General features: G+C 36.0%; 1 protein-coding gene across 1 annotated transcript in view; it reads right to left on the bottom strand.

Moving 5' to 3' along the window:
* The window catches only part of PIK3C2A (phosphatidylinositol-4-phosphate 3-kinase catalytic subunit type 2 alpha), a 107,241-nt gene that overhangs the window by 34,512 nt on the left and 46,188 nt on the right, over window positions 1-26,541 (bottom strand). The window contains exons 3-12 of the mRNA XM_027563398.1: window positions 22,817-22,920; window positions 17,808-17,965; window positions 15,709-15,829; window positions 14,979-15,090; window positions 13,752-13,831; window positions 13,556-13,619; window positions 5,542-5,685; window positions 3,856-3,904; window positions 3,565-3,775; window positions 956-1,078 (exon numbers count right to left, since the gene is read on the bottom strand). Of these exons, the coding sequence (XP_027419199.1) occupies window positions 956-1,078; window positions 3,565-3,775; window positions 3,856-3,904; window positions 5,542-5,685; window positions 13,556-13,619; window positions 13,752-13,831; window positions 14,979-15,090; window positions 15,709-15,829; window positions 17,808-17,965; window positions 22,817-22,920 (1,166 nt within the window). The remainder of the gene's footprint in view (window positions 1-955; window positions 1,079-3,564; window positions 3,776-3,855; window positions 3,905-5,541; window positions 5,686-13,555; window positions 13,620-13,751; window positions 13,832-14,978; window positions 15,091-15,708; window positions 15,830-17,807; window positions 17,966-22,816; window positions 22,921-26,541) is intronic.

Consider the following 26,541-nt stretch of genomic DNA (forward strand, 5'->3'; position numbering starts at 1 on the left):
CTTTAATTCTGAGTAAAATTTATGTAAGTAAGTAGCAAGCTTGGTTAACAAATACTAAAAGATCTTAAATAAATTTCACTAAAATTTCAAACATATAACATTTCTCTCTTCAAAAATTTGTTAATCCTTTTATTTAAGACTTGCAATGTCAATTTTTAGGCAAGATAACCATCATCTTTATTTCTTTTAGGAAAAGCTAGATGAATGTTCATGAGTGTTTCTGACTCTAGATGTTTGTGTGCACATACATGCACAGACAGACATATATGTTTACTGGTGCTTTTTTTTTTTAATAAGATCTGAAAGGACACATGAGGTCAAGAGTGGTCACTCTGAGGAGTCATGAGACAGTTAAGTGCTGGAAGTAAAATGACATTTTTCACCCTATATGCATTTTTACATTATTTGACTGTTTACGCAAACATGTGCTACTTTTGTAATTAAAAAAAAGAAAACTAGGAAACTATTTAATAAATGCAGAATAAAGTTTTGCAATTGCCTATTTGCCTAAATAATGAAAGCATTCCCTTAGTTCAAAGATAATATTTTAAAAATATTAACAGTTCAAAATATCATCTTATACATGGACTGAAAATAATTTTTAAAATCTGTTAACCAAGAACTACGCTTCCTAGATACATTGTCACAGAATAAATACTAAACTAAAGCAATATTATAAAACACCATAATTACACATGACTTTAACTAGACAAAGGCTAGGAAGAATTGATGGCATGGTTCTGTAATTTGACAATATGAATATTCAAGAGTATTTCAGATTTTAAATAAGAGCTTCAGTCCATTCTAAAAATCGTATCTAGAAGAATCTTTAAGGTATCAGTAAGAATCTAATTTTAATGGAAATTGTAATTAAAAATGAAAGCTGGAAGCATACATGGAAAAAGGTAAAGAACAGGACATACTGAAAGAATAAAAAGCCAAAAGTCTCACTTACAGTTCATCCCATTTAATAAGATAGAAGAAATTCTTATAAGTGCCAACCTTCTTTGATTGAATAGGTTTAAAAAGATTCTTTCCATTGTAAGTCAGGGAACATACCAAGTAGTATTTTTCATAACTGAGAAAATAAAAGGGTTTAATTTAATTTTTATTTGATAAACACAAATGAGTTAACTAACCAAATATATATATATATTTGCCATTAGCCATTCTTCCCTAAGTGACTATTATCTGAAATAATTTGGTTACTATATCAGTGAATTTTTGGAAAAACATCTAAAATTTAACTATTGCAAATCCTACAAAAATAGAGGCAGAGCAGAGGGAATACAGAAGGGAACATATATTCCTAGGTGTCAGTCTAAAGGAACCATATTGATACCAACTGGAGAATTTATCTCAATTTGGTAACAGTTAGTTACCAGCATTAAATTTTAGTTAAATGACACTGAATAATTCCTCATTTCTAGGTATATTCATTCTAGGAAGTAACAGTATAAGCATTTATGTTCCCTAGGTGCCATTTTCCTTTGGTGAGCCACTGAAGTAGAGTCCGTTTACCATATTAATGGTGCATGGGCCTGAGCTACACTGAGCTGATCTTCCTGATTAGGAGGGCTCCATCCATGGGGAGAAGGAAATGGCAACCCACTCCAGTATTCTTGCCTGGAGAATCCCAGGGACAGAGGAGCCTGGTGGGCTGCCGCCTGTGGGTCGCATAGAGTCGGACACGACTGACACGACTTAGCAGCAGCAGCACCATCCATAGGGACAGATGCTACTGTAATCTTTCATGGGAAAGCAATGATTTAGTCCCTAACTGCCACAATTACAGACCTGGGTAATATATAGTCAGGCAATCTTGTAGGGAGTTTCGGGTTCAATAAAACTGTATTCTACTAGTATTCTAACTTACTGCTAGGCTTACCCATTAAACATTTTGTTCGTCCATTTTGTTCATACAATCTGTTTATCATTCAAAATATATTTCAAATCTAATCTCACTGGTTCACATAGCTATCTGATTGCTTTTTTCAACCTCTTTTAAAATCAGCATTGTACTGGGAGTTCCCTGGTGGCCTAGTAGTTTCAAATACAGGCTTTCATTACCACTGCCTAGTAGTTTCAAATACGGGCTTTCATTACCACTGCCTGGTCTGGGAACTGAGTTCCCAAAAGCTGTACAGCACAGGGGGAAAAAAAAAAATTCATTTTAATTATCACTGCATTGTCTTCTGCTGAGTATTTGTTCTCATTAGTGTCCCTAAATTTGTGTATATACATGTTTTTGTATGAAGAATGTGGATAATATTATCCCTGTAACTATTTAAAAGAATGAAATACCTTAAGACAGCAATAGTACCCATCAAAATGCAAGTTCCAAGAGGGCAAAGATTTTTCGCTGCCTTTTAACTGCTGAGTCCCTAGTACAAAGAACACTGCCCACAGATGGTATTCAGTAAATATTTACTGACTGAATTAATATACCATTTTCAAGTCATTATATTATATAGTATCTAATGTTCAGTTTATGTTCTAAAGCAGAATTTACATTTGGTATCTCATAACTAGGCTGGTAGTAGTAGCAGTAGTAATCATGTACGGATGTTGAGAATTGGACCATAAAGGCTGAGTGCTGAAGAACTGATGCCTTTGAATTATGGTGCCGGAGAAGACTCTTGAGGGTCCCTTGGACAGCAAGGAGATCAAACCAGTCAATCCTAAAGGAAATTAACCCTGAATATTCATTGGAAGGACTAATGTTGAAGCTGAAGCTCCAATATTTTGGCCATCAGGTGCAAAGAGCTGACTCACTGGAAAAAACCCTGATGCTGGCAAAGATTGAAGGCAAAAGGAGGAGAGGGCGGCAGAGGATGAGAAGATTAGATAGTGTCATTGACTCGATGGACATGAATCTGAGAAAACTCCAGGAGATACTGAAGGATAAGGAAGCCTAACATGCTGCAGTCCATGCAGTCGAGAAGAGTCAGAGATAACTTAGCAACTGAACAACAGCAACAACTTGTCTTTTATAGCATTAAACTATTATAAAAATTATTTCAAAAAAAAAAATTATTTCATTAAATATATCCAATTTGGACTTTTCAGTTTATACTAGTCATTTCCAGATAAGCTGAAGGTGGTAAACTTTTTGGTACTGACAAAAAAAAAAAAAAAAATCAAAAAAGAAAAACCCATATTAAAAATTCAACAAAAGAAATATGCTCTTGTAGACTTCAAAGTCTAACAAGAGTAAACTGTAAAAACTACTAAAGAGGAAAAATAAATGTGCTAAAAAAGTCTAGTCCCACTACCCTGGTTCTAAAGGCAAGCCAGAAACAGCAGTCATAAATTAACTAATTTATTAACATTTGCCCTTGTTAGTTTAAATATATTTTCCTGCTTTTTCTGCATGTAGTGAGAGTGATAATAATATTTACTAACAGCATCAAACATCTTTGTAATTCTTAGGAAAAACACAAAGGTATTTGGTGGATCAAGTATCCATTTAAAGACCAAGGTAACAGTGGATGCTGATGTTTTACAAGGTTATATTAGCCTCCAGGTAAAGTTGTACATATCTTCTTCTAAATAGCTACTTACTTTGATACCCAGTTACTTGAAATACCATGAGCAGCAAAAATTGTAAACTGGAGCTGTTCTGTTGTAGTCCATGCTTCCTTAATGTTCCCGTTACTTTGGGCACAATCTACAGAACCTCTACCAGAATTTGCATGGAGTCTGAGAAGATCATAAATTGCCGCAGTTAACTGGTCCACGCTTACTTGAAAAGGATTTTCAGGATTCAGTGAGCCTAGATTTAAAGAAATTGTTAATATAATTCTCTGTAAAAGCAACAATTACTCCTAAAATGTAAGGAACTTAAATACATACCCCTACTTGAACTCCTGTTAATGTCTCCTCCTCCAGACAGTGAAGTTGCCTGCTTATACACATACAGATTAGTCAGAAAATCACCCATGATGGAATATAAAATGTTTACTTTTAATTTCAATACACTTATTAAACTCTATATCAAAGAAATCCTTCACTGGAGAAACTTTCCAAGTGTCTGAAGAATTAATAAAACAATAAAAAAGAATGCAAAAAGAAAGTGAATGTCCCAAACCAAATAAAAAGATACTTTCAATATCAAGAAAACCATGCAATAAATGAAAAGTACTACAAAATAAACTCAGCAAAATCTGCCTCATCAAATCATTTTTTGGTAATTAATATTTGAAACTCAAATGTGCTAAATATATTAATACAGTATTTTATTTTCCATTACTTGCTCTATGATTAGCATAAGCATATCCTTAAAGAAACTAGAAATCTACTTATTACCATTTAGTGTCTCAAAAAAGCCCTTATAATTATTTGAACTGAGTTTATCTCCTACTCTCTGCTCATTTACCCAGCAAATGAATATAATGAATAGAAGCCTCAGACAGCATTAGGACCATGGCATTTATTTTTTTTTTAAAGAAATACTTATTTATTTATTTGCCTGCATCAGGTCTTAGTTTCAGCATGCAGGATCTTTGTTGCAACATGTGGCATCTTTTGTTGCAACACATGGACTCTCTAAAGTTGTGTCACATGGGTTCCAGAGCACCTGGGCTCAGTAGCTGTGGCTGGCAGGCTTAGCTGCTCCACAGCATGTGGGATCTTAGTTCCCCAACCAGGGACTGAACCTATGTCCCCTGAATTGCAGGACTGATTCTTTAACCACTGGACCACTGGGGAAATCCCAGACCATGGCATTTTATTGCCTCCAAATGATTTCAGATGTTTTTTAATTTCTAAAAAACAAGCACATAATAAGAACAAACTAACAAAACACGAGAGACTCAAATTTCTGTATACCATATGGATAGGGTCTTTGAGACAATAAATGGATTGAGTTATTTCCCAGACATTTGTTGAAGAACATACCATCAACATAACTTTTCCTTTCTTGAAAGTTATCATGTCTTGTGATCCTTCTTTCATCCTTCCAATCAGAGCTATGAACATCCCTCTGAACAGTTAATTAAATCCCAGTGGAAAATACCACAGGGAGGACTTTTACTAAATACAACAGTATGATATCAAGTGAGGGCTCCTAATCTGGTTGCTTCTGAGGCAATTTAAGTCACTATTACGGAGACTTCTGGGTCTTTCCAATAGGAAGGAGGTTTACTCCAAAGCAGAACTTCCCCATTGACAACCATGGACATTTTCATCCAGAGGGAGAAATGTTAGCTATTAATATCCAGCTCCTTCAAGGGCAGTATTACCTTAAAATCTTCGACCAACTCATTTTTGCCAGAGTTTCTCCTCTACACACAAAAAGTTCAGCTGGATATCCATTTATTCAATGTCAACTCTCACAAAATTCTTCAAGGCAGTCCATCTCCTCTTGGAAATTCCCTCACCTTACCAAATAAGTGACCAAATCAGCTCAAAAGTAAAAGCTAGAGTTAAAATGGTAACATTTTGTCTAGCAGAAGCAAAAATCTCCCAGTTTAAATGACAGATGCTCACTTATGTACATATTTGCATGTGATAAAATGCTAACGACTAAAAAATACTCACTTCAGCACTTCTACTCCTTGGAAGATTTACTGCCCTCTTCAGCTTCTTTACCGATTCTGTAATGGCAAGAGTCTCCACGCCATCTAAAGCACCACAGATTTTTCTTACAGCTTTAATTACTTGATCTACTGCTCTGTGCTGATTCTTTAAAAATAAAAAGTAATATAAACATAAATATGTGGAATTTTAAGGATCAATTTTAGGGATGAGGGAAAAAGCAAACATTTTAGATGTGCCTAAGAACAGGTATCCTTTACGCTTTTATGATGAAAAAGAAAAGAAACAAGATAGCTTTTCAATTACATAATTTACTTTGTTTTCACCCCCTGACCCCACCAGGGATCCCACACCCCTACAGTGGAAGCACTGAGTCTTAACCACTGAACTGTCAGGGAAGTGCCAATTACATACTTTACTTTGAAGTAGGAAAAGCAGGCCTGGTTAATTTTCACTTTGCCTGATATAATTATTCACATGCAAATCCCTTTTAATTTCTTATTAGAGTCAGGAGCAAAAGTAATAAATTACTAACAAATTCTGAAATCATTAAAAAACTTGAGTCATCTTTTTAATTTTCATTTGGGAATAATTTCCACACTAAAAACACACTAAAAACTATTCTCGCTCTCCTGCATAATTTTGGTATCAAAAACCAGAGACAAAAAAAAAAAAAAAAAACCCACACACAGACCAATTAACTTGTGACCAATCTCTAATAAGACTGGTCACAAATAACACAGGGCAACAGTTACTAAAAGTGAGCCAACTTTTCAGCGACATTTAAATCTATACAACATTCACTTTCTAAGTTTTATATGATGAAAACACTTGTGAGCACAATCCTTCCTTACTATTCAACCACAGTCCTTTCTACCGTGAATCTAAAGTACATGTACAAATACATTATAAAATAACTTACATGATGAGGATGATTTAAAAATACTTCTTCACTACCCCATCACTGTTTTAGAGTACATCTCATTAAGACACATTTTTATATAATGAATTAATTCATAAAATACTTATGCCAAACTTAAATGCCAAGTACTGCTAGAAAGGACTGAAACTCAGTACTGTACAATCCCTTAAAAATTTAAAATTTTCCAGCTTTGAGGTTTGGCTACACCCAATGTTCTCTTTGTGTGCATGCTTAAATGAAACCACCTCATTTTCTCAAACACCTAATTACCTTGCAGTCCTCAGATCCTGAAGGCTTCCATTTTTGCTTGCTCGTGCTTCTGCTTTCTTTTATTCTTCCACTTTCATGCAAAAACCTCTGAGGCTCATGTCATTCTCCTATACTATTCTCCACCACTTTTATGTGGCAGTTATCAATTTATTGTGTGCCAATTCCAAATCTACCCTTTGCTCTACTTTGTAATTCTAGAACTAGACCTTATAAACAATCCTCCTTGCCAGCTAGCACAATGTTAGGTGTTGTGACTAGAGAGCAGTGAAAGGACACTCAAAGGCAAGAGCAGCAGGAAAATATTTTCATCAGGGTTCCAGTCCTCCGTTTTAAAATTCAGTGTGGAAGCCCAGTGGTCCTCAAAGATCAGCTCCAGCTGCACCCTCAGGCCACGCTCTTCCCATCTGAGAGCACTAACAAGTTTCTTTGCTATAGGCAACACAGCCATACCCATTTCAAAGAGGCTGAATTTCAGCCTGGGCTTGGGGAAGAGGCTCTGTCATAAATCCTCAAAGTTCCTTCACTTTCCACTGTTCCTCAACCTGTACTTGATGACTGCTTCTTTGCACCTGGCACCTGTTACTTCTGGACCTCTTAGAGCAAGGCTGGCACTGTTTTAAGACCTGAGAACAAATGTTTTAGGTTTTGTAGGCCAGTCTGTCACAATTCAACTCGGCATGAAAACAGACATAGGTAATATATAAATTGAGGCCCTGGTGGCTCAGACAGTAAAACATCTGCCTACAATATGGGAGACCTGGGTTCAATTCCTGGGTTGGGAAGATCTCCTGGAGAAGGAAATGGCAACTCACTCTAGTATTCTTGCCTGGAAAATCCCATGGACTGAGGAGCCTGGTAGGCTACAGTCCATGGGGTCACAAAGAGTTGGACACAACTGAGTGACTTCACTTTCACTTTCTAATATATAAATTAGTGAGCATGGCTGTGTTCCAATAAAACTTTATTTACAAAACTGGATTAATGGCCAGATTTGGCATTAATATGCAACTCCTGCTTTAGCCCTCTTTTATCCCTTATAGTAATTAACTACCTTTTACTAATTAACAATTCTTTAAGTTTCCCTGTTCAAAAATCTACTATAGTTTCTGTTGCCTGACTTGGCCTGTGACTGACTGATCTGCCTTGCTACTGGCATGTATTACCTCTACTATCTGCCTTATTTTTGCTCTGGACATTTATCTGACTTTCTATCCTATACCCTAAAAGAAGCCTCAGTTAACTGTTCACGTGGCAAATTCACAACATTTTCAACCCCCAAACTGTGTGCCCTATCAGAATCTTAACAGTATCATATTCTGATCACAGTCTCCTTTGCTTCCAGCCCACACACTCTCATTCTGACCAAACCTATTTTCCGAGCTCGGAGACTTCTCTACTTCTTCTACCAGGCAGCACGTACATCTACAGAATAGCTCACAATCCTAAAGATCCAATCATCTCAGATTTCAGCCAGCATCTGCATGCCACTTAACATTTACAAGCCCTTGGTCAGCTTTATTTTCTATTTCCCTTAGAGTATGAAGCTAAACCATTATTCCTTACCTCAAAACATCTAGCTTCATTTTAGTGAAATAAATTAACATCTTATCCCTAGAAAACTAAGACAAGGAGGAATCAAAACTTTTGCAACTTCCTGATCTCTCCCATAAACTTGCCTAAAGAGAAATTAAAACATACATCTACACAGACTTACACATGAATGTTTATAGCAACATTATGCATATTAATCAAAAACTGCAAATAGGGGCTTCTCTGGTAGTACAGTGGATAAGAATCTGCCTGCCAATGCAGGGGACACGAGTTCATCTTCCTGGTCCAGGAAAATTCCATATGCCACAGAGCAACTAAGCCAGCGTGCCACAGCTACTGAAGCCCATGTGCTTAGATCCTGTACCCCAAAACAAGAGAAGCCACTGCAATGAGAAGCCCAAGCACCAGAACTAGAGAGTAGCCCCCACTCACCATGACTAGAGAAAGCCCAAGCAAAGCAACCAGAAATTAAATAAACAGTTTTAAAAAATAAAAGCAAAAAGTACAAACAGTTAAAAATGTCAGTTACTTGGTGACTAGATAAATAAAACATGGTACAGCCAAACAACAGAAGGATTCAGCAATAAAACAAAACAATGGATACACACTACATGAACAAAGCTTAAGACAGTATGGTAGGTATAAAACAGTTAGCTAGTGGGAAGCTGCTGTATAACACAGGAGTTTGGCTCGGTGCTCCGTGATGACCTAGATGGGTAGGATGGAACGGGAAAGGAGGCTCATGAGGAAGACGATATATGTATACTTTCAGCTGATTCACATTGTTGTACAGCAGAAACTAACACAACATTATAAAGCAATTATCCTCCAATTAAAAAAAAACACTATGATATGTAAAAGAAATCAGATATAAAGGATTACACAGGGTATGATTCCATTTACAGGAAATCTCCATTAAAGGGAAATCTATTGAGATAGGAACCAGGTTAGTAGTTGTCTGGGGCTGAGGATGGGAATGGGAGAATGAGTGGAAAGTAGCACATGGAAACTTATGTTCTAAAACACCACTGTAATGACAATTATACAACTCTATCTTGAGAGTCCCCTGGACTGCAAGGAGGTCCAACCAGTACATCCTAAAGGAGATCAGTCCTGGGTGTTCACTGGAAGGACTGATGCTAAAGCTGAAACTCCAATACTTTGGCCACCTCATGTAAAGAGTTGACTCATTGGAAAAGACCCTGATGCTGGGAGGGATTGGGGGCAGGAGGTGAAGGGGATGACAGAGGATAAGATGGCTGGATGGCATCACCGACTCGATGGACGTAAGTTTGAGTGAACTCTGGCAATTGATGATGCAGGGAGGCCTGGCGTGCTGCGATTCATGGGGTCGCAAAGAGTCGGACAAGACTGAGCAACTGAACTGAACTGAACTGATTCATCTGCTAAAATAATCATTGAATTGTACACATTAAATGGATAAATTTTATGATCCATAAATTGTATCTCAATAAAGCAATACAAAATATGGGGAATAGATATGATAGAGAGTTGCTATTTCCCATTAGATGGTCAGTGAAGAGCTCTCTTATTAGACATCAGAGCACAGACCCTAAGGAACTGAAAGAATAAGTTACCCAAGTATCTGGAGAAACAGCATTAAAAGAAGGAACAAGTACAAGGGTCCCAGTTGGGAAGCATACCTGCAGGTCAACTAGAACAAAGGAAGAAAGGGGTAGAAAGGACTTTCCTGGTGGTCCAGAGGCTAAGACATCACGCTCCAAAGCAGGGATGCAGGGGGTCTAGGTTCATTTCCTGCGAGGGAACTAGATCCTGCCTGCCTCAACTGAAAAACATGCAATATGCTGCAACTAAGATCTGGTGCAGTCAAATAAATAAAATATATTTTTAAAAAAGCACTATTCCAGGTGACGCAGCTTTGATCCCTGGGTTGGGAAGATCCCCTGGAGGAGGAAATGGCAACCCCATTCCAGTTTAAAAAAGAAAAAGGAAAAGAAAACACACACACACACATTTAAAGAAAGGGGTAGGTAGGAAGCCATCAGAGAGAGCTCAGAATGTGTAGGGCTTTGAAATCATAATTAAGATTTAAATTTCACTGAGATGGTAAACAGGATATTAAACAAAATAGTGGCATGGTTTAATACTCTTAAGGGTTTATAAATTTGATTAATCTTTTCAAACAACCATTTTTTGGCTTTGATTTTCTCTCATTTTACATTTGCTTTCTGTGCTTATATTCATTTTTAAAAATAATTTTTTTTTATTTTGGAACAATTTTAGATTTACAAGAATAGTACAGAGAGTTCTCATTCAACATTAAAGGAAACTGGTTAAGTAACTTCTTATATAACCATGTTAAATTTGTCAAAACTAAGACATTAATACTCACTACATTATTATTACCTAAACTGCAGGCTTTATTCAGATTATACCAGTGTTTCCAAATGTATTTCTCCTCTTCCATGATATAATCCAGGATACCACACTGCATTTAGTGATTTGTTTTTAAAATATAATTTTGATTGCCTATTGAAGACAGGCTATAGAAGGACAGGTAGAAGTTGGAAGACCAGTAGGCAATCGCTGTTAACTCTTATAGTTGACTAGGAGTATAGCCCTGGTAGTGGAGAGAGTTGTCACATTCTGAATGTATTTCTGAGGTAAAGTTGACAGAAATGGAACTGCATGTGAGATGTGAATTATCTTTTTCTTGGGAAATCAAAAATGACTCCAAAGTTTTGGCCTGAGCAAATGGAAGGACAGAGCGGCCATTTTATTAAGAAGGGGAAGACTGACGAATAGATATAAAGGGTAGAATAAAAACATGGTTTTATACATCTTAAATCTGAGATGTTAGACATTTATATAAAAAGTTAAGTATCAGACATCTGAATCTGAAGTGATGATCAACCTAGGTAGGGGATTTAAGTGTTAGTTGCTCAGTTGTGTCTGACTCTTTGCGATCCCATGGATCGTAGCCTGCCAGGTCCCTCTGTCCATGGGATTCTCCAGCCGAGAGTACTGGAGAGGGAGATGATCCTTCCTCCAGGGGATCTTCCCAACCCAGGGATCAAACCCAGGTCTCCTGCATTCTAGGTGGATTCTTTACGTCTGAGCCACTAGGGAAGCCCCTAGGGTAATCCTGAAAGATGATGCTGTGCAAGTGCTGCACTCGATATCCCAGCAAATCTGGAAAACACAGCAGTGGCCACAGCACTGGAAAAGGTCAGTTTTCATTTCAATCCCAAAGAAAGGCAATGCCAAAGAATGCTCAAACTACCGCACAATTGCACTCATCTCACACTACCTCTCACTAAAGGCAACTCCAAACTTCCAACATGCTCAGGTAGAAAATTCTGAAGTTACTCATCTCTCTCTCTCATGTTCCACATCCAATCTATTGGTAAATCTTCCTAGCATTAACTTTTCATCACTTTTACTATCACTCTGGTCTAAGCCATCATTCTCTCTCCTCACTGATTTGTTTCTACTCTTGCCCCTCTCCTCATTCTAGTCTAGCCTGGCAGACCTTCTATATACCAGGCATACCCTTTCCCCAGATAACCAGGTAGCTTCTTCCTCTCTTCTCTGGTAATTTACTCAAATTCATTTTCTCAATGAGCCCTTCTCTGATTATCTTATTTGAAATTGCAACATTACCCTCCCCCCTTTATTTTTCTCTAACAGCACTTACCACCTGATATATACCTTGCCAGTTTATTACTAAACTTCTGTTTCCTCTAACTAGAATGTAAATTCTCTAAAGGGCAAGGATTACAGTTTCTTTTATCCACTGTTATATGCTCAACACCTGCAACAGTGACTTGAGAGAGAATTCAGTAAATATCTATTAAATAAACTGACATAATTATATACTGATAAAAAATATATACTAGTAGCTAGAAATCTGGAAGTCATCCTACACTATTTCTTCACTTATATCTCATTATCTATCAAAATCTAACCAATTTTATCTCCTAAATATCGTTAATCAGTCCCTTCTCTTTACTGTCACCATACTCATTATATATTACCTGCTGTTGTTGTTTAGTCACTAAGTCATGTCCAGCTCTTTCATGACCCCACGGACTATAGCCCACCAGGCTCCTGTGTCCATAGGATGTCTCAGGCAAGAATAGTGGAGTGGGTTGCCATTTCCTTCTCCAGTGGATCTTCCTCACCCAGGGACTGAATCGACATCTCCTGCATTGGCAGGTGGACTCTTTACCACTGAGCCACCAGGGAAGCCTGTCTTTTACCTAGACCACTATAAAAAGTCTTGCCTAAGTAGTCTCCCTGAGACCAATCCTGGCAACCCTAAATTTAACTTCCTTTAGGCAGAGGGACTTCAAAGATCAAGATTAAACAAGTCAACTACTCTATCCCACTCTACCTCCTACCCTCAGCTTAAAACACCTTAAATAACACCTTAAATGATTACAGAAGGGGTCAGCAAACATTTCCTATAAAATGAAAATAGTAACTTGTTTAGGCTTTGCAGGGCATATGGTCTCTATCTCAACTACTCAACTTTAGTATTAGAGCACAGATGCAGTCATAGAAAACATGTAAACAAATGGATGTGGCTGTGCCCCCGCCAAATTTTTATTTACAAGAATTGGAAGTGGACTATATATGGCCCCCTGATCTGGAGAATAAAGGAAAACATAATATGGATTACAGGGTGGTAATTTATATTGGCCTATCTCCAATGTCATCTTTCAATCTTCACCTCATACTCTGTATTAGATAAGTGTTTATACTTCCCCATATGTTTCACACCTATATACTTTTGTTCACATGCCCTTTCCAACTATCTTCTAGCTAACTCATACCATTTAAGACTTGGCAACAACCCTTCTTAGAGGCCTCTTCCTTGAACTCTCAAGTTGACTGGAAAAGTACTCTTGTTTGATCTCTCAAAAAACCTCAATGCATACCCCTATTCTACATTTACTATATTGAAATTCTATTTAAGTCTCTGTTTAAGTTCCTGGTAAGTGGGGCTCAGGTCATTCATTTTCACAACCCCAGCACATCTAGCAAGCATTCAATAAATGCTTTTTGAATTGAACTGAAGGTTCCTCTTAGTAATAAAGCTGAAGTAACCCAAGTACTAAATTTCTATTAATATGTTGGATCAGAAAACAAGTTCTCAAATAGCAACATCAAGAATATAGTTTAAATAGTCCTTCTAAAATATTTAATCCAATTTCAACAATAGTATTTAAGAGAATACAGGGAAAAGAATCTTTAAACCATCATGCCAAAATATAAATTAGAACTTACTTCAATTTGAAGAGCCAACTCCACTTGATTGTGATACAAATCTAAAAGTTCTTCAACAGGATGTCTAAAATGAAGAACAGTTATTGTGGCTGAAAGATACTATATACAAGAATGATTGTTTTATTTACTAAAATAAATGCATTCACATCCAAAAGTAAAGTCTGAAAATCTGAAATTAATGTTTCAGATGCCACACCTCGTCATGACTTCTTTATAAGGTTTTTCTATTTGATGCAGGTGTTTGTTTAAATCCACAGGTGTTTCATCATCTTCCGCCTAAATAAACACATACAAACATTTATCAAATAATGAAATCCATTAGTCTTTCTGCTGCCAAGTTAAACAGGGTTAAGCATATGATAAACTCTTGAAAAGAAAGTGATTTTTCAGAACTGAGGCTTTAAATATTTATAATTGACTCAGAAAAGTGACTGTCTTCTAAAAAACCTGTTTTTTAAGTGGAAAAAACATAAATACTTTGAAGTCTATTTTCTGATATGTAAATTTTTTCAAAGGAAAACCACTTCTGTTCTATTGAGAGAGAATGAAGAGTTAAAAACACTTTTAAAGATGGCTGACAGCCAAATGAAGGTGAGGTGGGAACCAGATGACAAGAGATCATCTAAATTTCTGCATTATATTTTCTAATGATAATCAAATTTCCTTCTACCTCACCCTCAATAAGTGAGGTTCTGGTCTTTTCAACGATAACCCTTACTATGCAAAGTACTCAAGAACATCACTCCTTAGGAAACTGAAAAGAAAAGTTACTAATGATATGATAAAATGTACTGAATTTTGTGAAACAGTTTTCACCCAAGTGAAATAAACTCTACTTAACATAGGAGCAAAACTGAGGAAAATAAAGAAAAGAGAAAGCAGAAATGACAGATATTTTTCTTCCCCAAATTCTACCAAATGAAGAAAGATTATCTCTCCTTACATATTAAAATTCATCAAGAAATAAAATGGCCTAAATTCTTATATTCTATTTTGCTTTAACCTCAAAATAAAGTACTATACTTTTAGAACAGAGAATTAGTTTTCATGTGGTGAAAAATAATATATTTTCCTCAGTTTGGTGCAAATGTCAATATGTATCTTTTTCTCCCCCAATCCATATTTAGCATTCAAAATCTTTTTTCCTCAGTTCTCCTTGACTGATGCTGATGTTTTCATTGTGCAACTTGGGTAAAACTATTACAAGTCAAACTCTTATAAAACTTTGATTTTCACACATGCTTCCAGCTCTGAGTATTATGCTACCTAAACCTCCATGATTGAAAGTTTCCCCCCATCACTCACAGTTCCTCACTCACAGTCAAACCCAAATCTCTTAAAGAAGGTATAAACTGCAAACTGGCTGATTAACAATGTTATTCAGATTCAACCAAACGCAATTCAGTATAGGGTATACACTTACTGTTCGGGCCAGATTTTGACACATTGCGCTGAAGGTCAAAAGTTGCAGTTTAATCTCTGTGTCCCATTTTCGACAGTTTTGAATATGTTCATGACTTCCAAGACAATGATTACTGTTAAAATATATTAGTTATTCATCAACATTATTCTCCTCAAATTAGAAATAATAGAGAGTAAATATGAATTGTTTATGCATCAGAAATTGAAGAGGATGACAAAGATTTTTAAATCAAATATGAGCATTTAAATAGAGGAATAATTCTACATGAGAAGTGTTAAAGCAAAGAAGAAAGAAGATGAAGACAAAGAAGGGAAAAAGACAGGGACAGAGAATTTCTGGTAGGTTCAGAAAAAGATTCATATAATGATATTTTCAGGCAACTAAAAAGAAACCACAGCGAAACATTGTGGCTAAAGATATACTACATGCCACAAAAGGAAAATGGAGTTCATAATGAAGTAACTATTGCCTCTCTGCAGAAAGAAAAAAAATTAAATTCATCTGTCAACCAATTACCCACCATTCTTCCCATCTAAGACTATCAGCTTCTTAAGGGCAAGATCGTGTCAGATAATGCATATCTCAATATAAGTTAATTGACCCAATAAATCAATTCACTGGAACCCAATGTGGCTTTAGATTATAAATTTAACTTGAAAATTTTTTTAATCTAATCCATTAAAATGAAATTTCCAAAAATGTTGCTCAGTAATTAAATGAAAAAACTTACTTCTGTAGCACTTCCTCTTGACCACAAACTTTCAGAACATAGCTGCCAACATCTACTTGATTCAAGTCATCATGTACCCAACAAAGGGCTTGCATTATAATGATTTCTACAGTAGAACTCACTGTAAAAGAGTTAGTCATTATTTTCATTTTACTCATTTAACTCTAAGTATATACCTATTCAGACTATTTCTCACAGTCTAAAACAGTACTATATATGAAAAATATAATGCAGGACACATATACAATTTAAAATTTTCTAGTAGTCACATTGAAGAAAGTAAAAAGAAACAGAAGAAGCCATTTTCAATAATATGTTTTATTTAATATATTTAAAATGTCATTTCAATATATAGCAACTGGTATTTAAAATTTACTAATAGGATATCTTACATTCTCTTTTCAAACTAAGTCTTTGAAATCCAGTGTGTATTTTATACTTATAGAACATCTCAATTTATATTAGCCATATTTCAAGTAATCCCACATGTGGCTAGTGGTTATTGTATTAGACAGGGCAGATCTAAGCTAAGAAAGCCACCTCTGTTTTACAGCCTCCTCCAAAGAGGATAAGATTTAGCAGTTTCTAGCAAGCAATTGGAGAAGGCAATGGCAACCCACTCCAGTACTCTTGCCTGGAAAATCCCATGGACGGAGAAGCCTGGTAGGCTGCAGTCCATGGGGTCACTAAGAGTCGGGCACGACTGAGTGACTTCACTTTCACTTTTCACTTTCATGCATTGGAGAAGGAAATGGCAACCCACTCCAGTGTTCTTGCCTGGAGAATCCCAGGGACGGGGGAGCCTGGTGGGCTGCCGTATCTAGGGTCGCACAGAGTTGGACACGACTGAAGCGACTTAGCAGCAGCAGCAGCAAGCAATTATTTAAACCAAATTATAAGGAAAAAGAATCACCATTTTAAACAGCTGACATTTGCCTGGTAAATTTTCCAATAAAGAATAAAAATATAGCAAGTAGGACCTATTATTTAATTACCATACTTTGCAATAGCTGGATACCAAGATTACAAACCATTACAAGTAACCTATTTCTATACTTAGAGCTCTTATTTTAGAAGACAATGACTATATTCAAAATTCATGAAAATCAACAGCTTGACAGAAAAGGCCATAAAACCTCTAATACAATAGCTACATTTCTGAACACATTTATATGTATTGTAACAGTTACCATTTAAACACACAAAGCACTTCTACCATAATGTGGTTATATTTCTTAACAGAGATGTACATTATAAATGCGTACATTTATAGAGTCAAACAATAGGCATTTGATATATTTTTTAAATGAATCAAATCTTGATATATCAAGTAAAACTTTGATACAAATTAAAACACTTACTCTCAAGGCTTATCAATGCTTACTTCAATCAAGAAGTTATGGACCATTATTTCCTTCAATTTTAGTACTAATTCTTACTCAATACTTCAATGATTCCCTAAATCAAAATTTAAGGGATGTTTAAAAAGAATAAGTCTTCTTTTAGAATATAAGGAATAAGAACATAATTAGCCTTTCTAGCTAATGCTTTCAGGTTTTGGCCAAGAGCCACTAATTAACCAAGATACTCAACACTTTTCAAAGAAATATGTAGCATAAAGGTAAACTTTCTCACTGCTGCTGCTGCTGCTAAGTCGCTTTAGTCGTGTCCGACTCTGTGCGACCCCATAGACAGCAGCCCACCAGGCTCTGCTGTCCCTGGGATTCTCTGGGCAAGATCACTGGAGTGGGTTGCCATTTCCTTCTCCAATGCATGAAAGTGAAAAGTGAAAGTGAAGTCACTCAGTCGTGTCCGACCCTCAGCGACCCCACGGACTGCAGCCTACCAGGCTCCTCCATCCATGGGGTTTTCCAGGCAAGAGTACTGGAGTGTGGTGTCCATACCAAAAAACTACCCATATGAATGCCAATTTCTGGAAAAGGATAACTAATGCATATTAAGTATTTTAACACACACACACACACACACACAAACACACACAACACACACACACAAAACTAATGATAAATGAGTCACTTTATCAAAAGAATAACATTAACATAGAGCAAAACAAGATGGTTCGGGAACTATGAACCTACCATCACATGTGAAGGTAACTGGTAGCTGAAATCCTTCAATTTCAATGGAGACCTTCACGCTAGCATTTTCTCCACATATGTTTCTTTGTACTGTGACTGGACTTAACAAATAGCCCCGATTTGTACAGTGATTGGTATATGGAAAGTTGGTCTTCAATCTAGTCACAAAAAAAGAAGAAATTAAATTCTCTTTTGAAAGCTGCATTTGAGAACCCTGAATAAGGCTTTGCATGCTTACAGCCATTCAGTTCTGTGTTTTTGTCCAATTCTAGAGCAGCTCAGGAGAAATGCAATGAATGGACTCCTGTCTGCCTTTTAAATGAAAGGAATCCAAGAAAAGAGATTAAGTACTTCAACAGAATGCTACCAACATTAACCAAGCACACAATGGATATACAACATTAAATGAGTTTTTCTGTTTCTGATTTTTTGTTAAGCAGTATAATTTCACAAAATGATACGTTTTTAATGAACCATGATATAGGTGATAGCCCTAAACTGTAATTGCCAGAAGGATAGAAAATTTGTTGTCTTTTAAAAATCTTTTCTTCTGATGTCCTTTCTCTTACATATTGATTTTGGTTGTTTAGCATGATGGAAAAACATAGGCAATGGGTTTTTACTGTGCTATGAGGGCTTTATTCCCTCAAAGTGGATAAAACTAAAACTTAGGGAATGGCAGAAAATTGTCTGTGAAGTATTCTTGGTATTCACAGTAGCAAAATAGTTTAAATATATGAGCCAGGTGTACAGCTCATCTCCAGATAGCCCTTCTATTATCTGAAGACAAAGGAAGATTTGATGCCTCTTTAAACTTGTGGACTTCCTTTAACTGACTTTCTTCTGGAAGTTAGAGGACAAGTTCCAATCCTCACATCTTCTTTTCATAGGGCTGTAAATAGAATGAATGCTGTAAGTTTTATCTATTCACTTCCATGTAGAGATTAAAATAATCAAGTGATTGGAACAGAATAAAATAGTCTGAGTTGACAATAAGAAAGGTTCTGAAGAGGCAGCAAGTGTAAGTATTCATGCACAGCTTCTATAGTCAGTCTGCTAAGTCGCTTCAGTCGTGTCTGACTGTGCGACCCCATAGATGGCAGCCCACCAGGCTTCCCCGTCCCTGGGATTCTCCAGGCAAGAACACTGGAGTGGGTTGCCATTTCCTTCTCCAATGCATGAAAGGGAAAAGTGAAAGTGAAGTCGCTTGGTCGCGTCCAACTCCTAGCGATCCCATGGACTGTAGACCTCCAGGCTCCTCTGTCCATGGGATTCTCCAGGCGAGAGTACTGGAGTGGGGTGCCGTTGCCTTCTCCATTGCAACAGACTAGATAAAGTATTTTATGAACACTCTAAACCACACATTGTAGTTTGATGTTCTTAAGTAATTACCTACAAAGAGCATTTTTTAATACTAATTTTCATTTTCTTTAAACCATCCATTTTCCCCGTTCAGTCGCTAAATTGTGTCCAACTCTTTGCAACCCCATGGACTGCAGCACACCAGGCTTTCCTGTTCTTCACTGTCTCCTGGAGTTTACTCAAACTCATGTCCATTGAGTCGGTGATGCCATCCAACCATCTCATCCTCTGCTGCCCCCTTCTCCTCCTGCCCTCATTTTTCCCAGCATCAGCGTCTTTTTCAATGAAACAGCTGTTTGCATCAGGTGGTCAACATATTGGAGCTTTAATATCAGTCCTTCCAATGAATATTCAGGGTCCATTTCTCAATCATCACCAAAGCAACAGCTTTGTTTGCTTAATGTGGCTCTATAGCTCAGGAAATTAATTATCCTTATGCAAATACCAAAATCCTTTATGGTATATTTCATACTATGTGCTATTAAGTTAAGGTTACATATAGACAGAGCCAAACCAGAAAGACAGAAGACATAAAAATGAGGGTTTTAAAAGGCAAATAAAAAAGTGAGGGTTTTCAATTGAATTGATATTACTTTATAAGAAAGTTGAGTCAGCATTATCTAGAATAAAATAAACTAAATGCAGAGGTGAAGTCCTTGATTCCTTGGGTTCAAGACACTTTTTAGATTATAAATATCAGATAGGAACCATAAATGAAGAAAGGAAACTAAAGGCTACTCAGAATGACAAGTGTAAAGTGTAATACTCATCTTGTCCTAGAAGACCAGAAATGAAGCATGAAAAATTTCCACTGGTATCTAATATTCCTCTCAGTACTTTCTCTGGAGACCTAAGTAACTGGTAGATACAGCAAGCTCTGTCAATTACGATGAGTGTGAAAGTCAAAAAAACAAGAAATAAAAACTTAAAAAATGCAATGTCCTGAATCAAAGTATTTCACAGAACTTTAAACTGAAAGCTACCCTGGAGATCACTAATCCAACTCCCTAATTTCACAGGAGCAAAAAAACAAGGCCTAGAACTGGCACTAAATTCTATTTATAGTAGGCTTAACTACAAACAAATACCATAATGACAATCTCACACTAATATCACAGCTGAATTAATATAATCATTTTAGGAGATTTCAAAAAAAATAGAGAGTTAACTAAGAGTATAAATACTTGTTTTTAAAATCTGCATATTGGAAAAAATAGAAAGTGCCATTAATTTCTTCAAGTGATATGTGACTCCAATCTCCAAGGTCAAGAGGGGAACAGAGAATTTTCTAAAACATAACTTCAAAACACCTCTGCCTCTTAGTTCTGTGAAATATTTGTTACAATCCCACTCTAACAGAAATAACATTCTAATTCATCTGAGGTTTTAATATTCATAAGTCATTTGTGTTTGTGTGTGTGCATATGCATGTAAATAAAAAAGATCAGCTTAGTGGCAGAATTTATATAAATAACAATAAGATTCAAATGCAGGGAAAAAAAGGCAGATCACAGAAAGCCTAATTTCTCAACATGCAAAACTTAAATGCAATAGTCACTCAACACAGTCTAATAGGGCTTGTGTGGAGAGAAAATTAAAGAAACTGGATGAACATTTATCAGATTAATTTCAACCATTAAAAGATTATTTCCAAATTCTTAACCACACACACATAATGGTATGTATATGTGGCATAAAGGCATAGGTAATTTCTGATACATGCAATTTGCATTCTAAGTCACCAAATGTCTACTGAAAAATGTGAGTTTAAAAAATCCAGTTAAGAGTAACCTTTGCACAGAAAATAAACAGTGACTCTACTGATATTCTTCTTTCTCCCTTAAGGTATTCTGAAGAAAAAAGAACGCTGGTTAGAAAGTGATACATAGGAAAGAAAGAACTGTAATCAAACATTACCAATAGTCTAGAAAGTCTAGTTTAATATTAATAAGTCCCTTATAATAAAAATGATGAATACACTCAAAAATGATCTAGGAACTCCAAACTCTGCTTTGCTTAAACAATGGGAAAATACTGGATTCAAAATAAATCGCTCAGAAGCAATCTAAATGTCCATCAGAGGGATGGCTAAAGAAGATATGGTACATATATACAACAGAATATTACTCAGCCATTAATAAGAATGAAATAATGCCATTTGCAGCAACATGGATGGACGTCATACTGAGTGAAGTAAGTTAAAGGAGAAATATATGACATCCCTTATATGTGGAATCTAAAAAGAAACAATACAAATGAACTTAGGTACAAAACAGAAACAGACTCACAGACTGAGAATGAACTTATAGTTGCCAGAAGGGAAGGTTGAGAGGAAAGGATAGACCTTGGGATGGCCATGTACCCAGTGCTATATTTAAAATGGATAACCAACAAGGACCTACTGTACAGCCCATGGAACTCTGTTCAATGTTATGTGGCAGCCTGGATGGGAGGGGAGTTTGGGGGAGAATGTATATATATGGCAGAGTCCCTCTGCTGTTCATTTGAAACTATCACAACATTGTTTGTTAATTGGCTATACTCCAGTACAAAATAAAATTTTTTTTAAAAAAAGAATAAATCTTCCAGGAGTGACCTAGTTTTCCTTCTTTTGATAACAGATCTCACCCTGTTGGCTGCAATGTTTGCTGTCCACTCTTTCCTTCCGTGGGATTTTTCTATCTGGTGCTGGCTGAAAGGACTCTTTCCTTTCCGCCAGCAAGACCACTGGAATACCAAGTCTAAGCTATCAGTGGCTTCAAAACCCCATCTGTAATAGAAGTAAACAAGCATGGTGAAAGGGCAGGGGGAGAAAAGGGAGGAAGCAAAGTCCAAAGAGAGGAGGCATCGACTACAGTGCGTGAGTCCCTGGGTCTTGCTGTCACTGAGCTCTGCCCCACCGTCCCTCTTCTATATGGGTTTATGAATCCATACATAACCTTTCTTGATTTATGCTAGTTTAAGACGGGTTTCTTGCACTCATAACAGAAGTGCTGACTAACATAGTAATGGGTTTCTTGCACTCATAACAGAAGTGCTGACTAATATAGTAATATAATGGAAAGAAAACACACTGAACAGAGGCAATGGAGACCTGGCTCTGTTTGTTACAGACTAGCCAAGTAACGTAAACTTTAGTAGGTAACTTCTCCAAGTCTCAGTTTCTTCATATACGAAGAACACTGGACACATTTAAGATTAAAAGAACATTTCAGAAAGGCAATTTTCTAACCTTCAGAAAATATGTTTGCTTCTCTAATCTTGCTTATTATAGCATTTTTTACATCTAAATAGGACAGTATTTTGAATGCTAGAAGGTTCACAGCAAAACTAAGTCTCCTTGTAACAACAAAAAAAGCCATTTTCTAATTCTAAAGAAACTTCTATATTTAAGCCGTATTTTCCCTCAGTAATACAGTATCAGAAGTCTACTGACTGACCTTAATTTTTCCTTCTAAACACTCAGAAACTTAACAGGTTCAAGTGTAGTTTGTGTTAACGTACCAATTAACTGTCTTGATGTTTTAGCGACAGAGAGAAAATATTTAAAAATTTTAGAATTATTAGCACTAGGCTGGTTTTGAAGTTAAATTTTTAAAACTTATTTAATAAGAATAACCTTTAATTTATAAAGAAAAATGTCTTACTTTGTAATGGATTGACAAAAAGCTGCTACTTCCTCATTCTGTACTTCAATTTCTTGTAGAAGAGAACTTTCAGTTGGCAAAGTACTGGTCCCATTTGGGTCTTTCTGTAATGAAAAAAATTTTTTATTTTAAAATAAAAGATCCCCAAAATGCTAAATAGCAAATAGCACAAACACATTTTTATGAAAATATGTACAAATATATGGAGGTTAAATAAACCATATCAGCAACAAAATTTTGAAGTATGGATTTCTATCCCTATAAAAGCAATGCCAACTGAGCCTTATTTTAAAGCTCATTGGTTTTACTTGTTCAAAAATAGACATAGGCTGTACTTAGTATTGGTCAGTAAGAACGGAATGCTAAATACATTTCTATTCAAAATCTTTCAGAAATGGATACTTCAGAAAGTCAACAGCTAAATGAAATCAAAGGACCACACTCTGTTTTATGAAAAGGAAGAGATCAAGCCCATTTGGAACCGGGACTCCTCTAATAAAGAATGAGTTTTAGGAGTGAGTGGGCATTTTCTATGTTAATAAACTGGTACAAACATCCTGACAATCTTTCAAAAGTTAAGTTTATGTCTGACCAAAATTTCTGTGATCAAATTTCTGATCAAAAACATTTAAGGACAAAAATTCACTACCTAAGCATAGTCAAACAGCAGAGTCCATTTAGAGGTGTTTTGACTTACTACATAAAAATACTTGATTTAGCACAAATTTCAAATGTAAATTTCCCTTAAAATTAGAATGGGAACATTCTCAACTTGAAATTGAGTGAAGGAGAACACCATGTATAAGTTTCAAGAGTTGTGGTGGATTTCAATAACCACAGCACACAAGGCTTTGTCAGATAATTAAACTGAAAATTCAGGGCAACAATTCCTTTATTAATTTACTGCTTTTAAAACATGGCAGAGCCTTTTCTGCTATAATATGATATATACATGGTGAAGTGACCAGCCTGGAGTTCTAGAAAAGCTGCTACTACAAAAAACAGAGTTCATGGATAAAAATAAAGGCAGACTACCCAAAGTCAGTGTAATCAAAGTCCTAACTAAAACAACGAGAAGTCCTTACAAAAATACTAGCACAGTTAAATCTCTACTTAAATTTGCACCTAGAATTATGATCTTCTATTCTTTGAAGCCTCTTTAAATCCTGGAGCTCCTGCTTCCTACTTTGTTATATGAGTTCTGAAGAGCAGAATTTCAATGAAGTTAAAAATACAATCCAGGATATAGACTTCTTCACCAAAGTTCTTAATGCAAAAAGAAATGTCTTTACAGCTTCTCTGTCTACACTCACTGCTTCACCAGAATGCTTGCCCCTGTGGAATGTGGAACTGTTCTTGAAGCCACCGTTTTTTACTTCTGTAGAACTTTCAGTGTTTTTCTAGTATTTTCTTGAATTACTAAGGCTTTCCCTTTAACTATGAGAGAGTTTGTTCTTGACTGCTTTGAAGTATTAATATGCTGGGAAAGATGATTTTAAAACAAATGCTACTTCCCCATTATACTGACATCAATCCCATAGGTACCAGTTACAGAAGTTAATTTGTGTTACCAAAAAAAAAGTATTATAGCAAATAGACCATACTATTCTAAGAACGGATTTTCATATTTCTAGACTTTTAATACTCTATTACCAAGGAACAATATGGTTTAAACACAGAAGTTTCATTAGAATTAGAAAACGTCAGGCTTCCCTGGTGGCTCAGTAGTAAAGAATCCGCCTCGATCCCTGGTCCAGGAAGATCCCACATGCCTGAGAGCAACTAAGCCCATGCACCACAACTATTGAGCCTGTGCTCGAGAGCCCAGGAGCCACAATTACTGAAGCCCGCACCCAGGAGCCCATGCTACACAAGAGAAGCCATTGCAATGAGAAGTCTGTGCACTGCAACTAGAGGGCAGGCCCCACTCCCTGCAATCAGAGAAAAGCCCACAGAGCACCGAAGACCCAGTACAGCCAAAAATAAATAAATGTTTGTTGTTTTAAAGAAAATTGTCTTTTTTTTTGTTATACAGAGACTTAATTTTCTTTCTAGCATTCAAAATACTATCCTACTTAGATGTAAGAGATGATATAACAAGCAAGATTAGAGAACAAATATATAAATATTTTCTGGTTAGAAAAATGCATTTCTAAACAAAGCCTCTGGTTTGCCACTCCAAGTCTGCCACAACCTAATCCAATTGTATTTCCCAGAACTTCCCAAATGAATACTATAGCCAGTGAACCTGAATCATATCCTGTTCCTATAAAGTACAAACTGAATTATCTTGCCTCTAAATCCTTGCTGTTTGTCTTCAGAGCTTCCTCCTAACTTTCCCTCATAGCACAAGTCCAAGATCCATTAATTTTTTAAGGCCCAGTGGAATGCCACTTCATCTACACTGTCTTTTTTGAGAATTTAGTATGGAGCATTTCTTCCCTCCTAACATTTCTAAATACTTAGTCTGAACCAAATACCATATCATTATATCCTGTTTTATATTTGTCCTAATATGAAAGCTCCTTGAGTACAAGAATGAAATTTAATTTGAATTTCATTATTTTTTTTAAAACTTTACATCCAATTCAGAAGGCACTCAACCATTGGTTTAATTTGTTAAATGTTTTATTCCCACTAAAAACAAGTTAAAAGTTACTTTCATACAACCAGTGAATTTGCCATAGTGATCATAAAACACTGAAAAATTATAAGGCACTTGGTAGTTCCTTCAATTATTTCCTAAAATAGCAGTAATTTTCATAATTAATGTATTCTATAAAATAAGTCTTATAATTATTATAATACCTAAAATACAGTGAGATGCCACACACAAAAATATCTAGCAATTACTGAGCATTTCTTACATGTCAGGTTCTGCTGTGAGAAACTTGGTCATTTATGTACATATGTATGTATTATTTATTTTTCACAAAGTTCTAGTAGATGTGTAACATGACTATTATCCCCATTTTACACATTGAAAAATGAGGCACAGAGAAGTTAAAGAGGCAACAAGGTCACAGGACTGAAAAAGTGTTAGTATTTCAACCTAGGCAACCTAGCTTAATCACCTTACAACAAAGTCTCCTTAAAAAAAAAAAAAACAAAAAAAAACCCCTCTAAAACATGAGAGAGGGACTTCCCAGTGGCTAAGACTCTGGGAAGGGGGCCTGGTCGGGGAGCTAGATCCCATATGCTGCAACTAGAGATCCCGAGCACCACATCTTAGACCCAGCACAGCCAAATAAATAAATAAATATCAAAAAAAAAAAAAAAAGAGAGAGAGAGAGAAAGACAGCATTGAGACCTAGTACAAGCAATGCTATTAAAAGAAAAAAAAAAAAAAACCTGTATTTTTGTTGACCTATAACTATCTTTTCTTATCTCTGTTTTTCATGTTCCACCTATTAACAGATTCTGAATCTCCTTAATGGCATTCCTAGATGTTTTTTTTTAATAAAAAAATATTTTTTACAGTGCCTTTCATGTATTAGTTCCTTCCTTTCAAGCAGGTTATGAGTTTCAACTGACAGTGGCAAAAACAGATTATAATAATCAATTATCTAGTCATACATTAAGGTAATAATAGAATCTGGAAAGTTAACTCAATGTTCTGTCCACAAAGTAAAAAACAGCTGGGCTCCCAACGATTTCTCTGTACATCAATGTCATCATTTTCTTGTTTTTCTCCATTCTTTCTGAAACCAAAAAAAATTTTTTTT

This window comes from Bos indicus x Bos taurus, chromosome 15, assembly GCF_003369695.1.
Source record: "Bos indicus x Bos taurus breed Angus x Brahman F1 hybrid chromosome 15, Bos_hybrid_MaternalHap_v2.0, whole genome shotgun sequence".
NCBI lineage: Eukaryota > Metazoa > Chordata > Mammalia > Artiodactyla > Bovidae > Bos > Bos indicus x Bos taurus.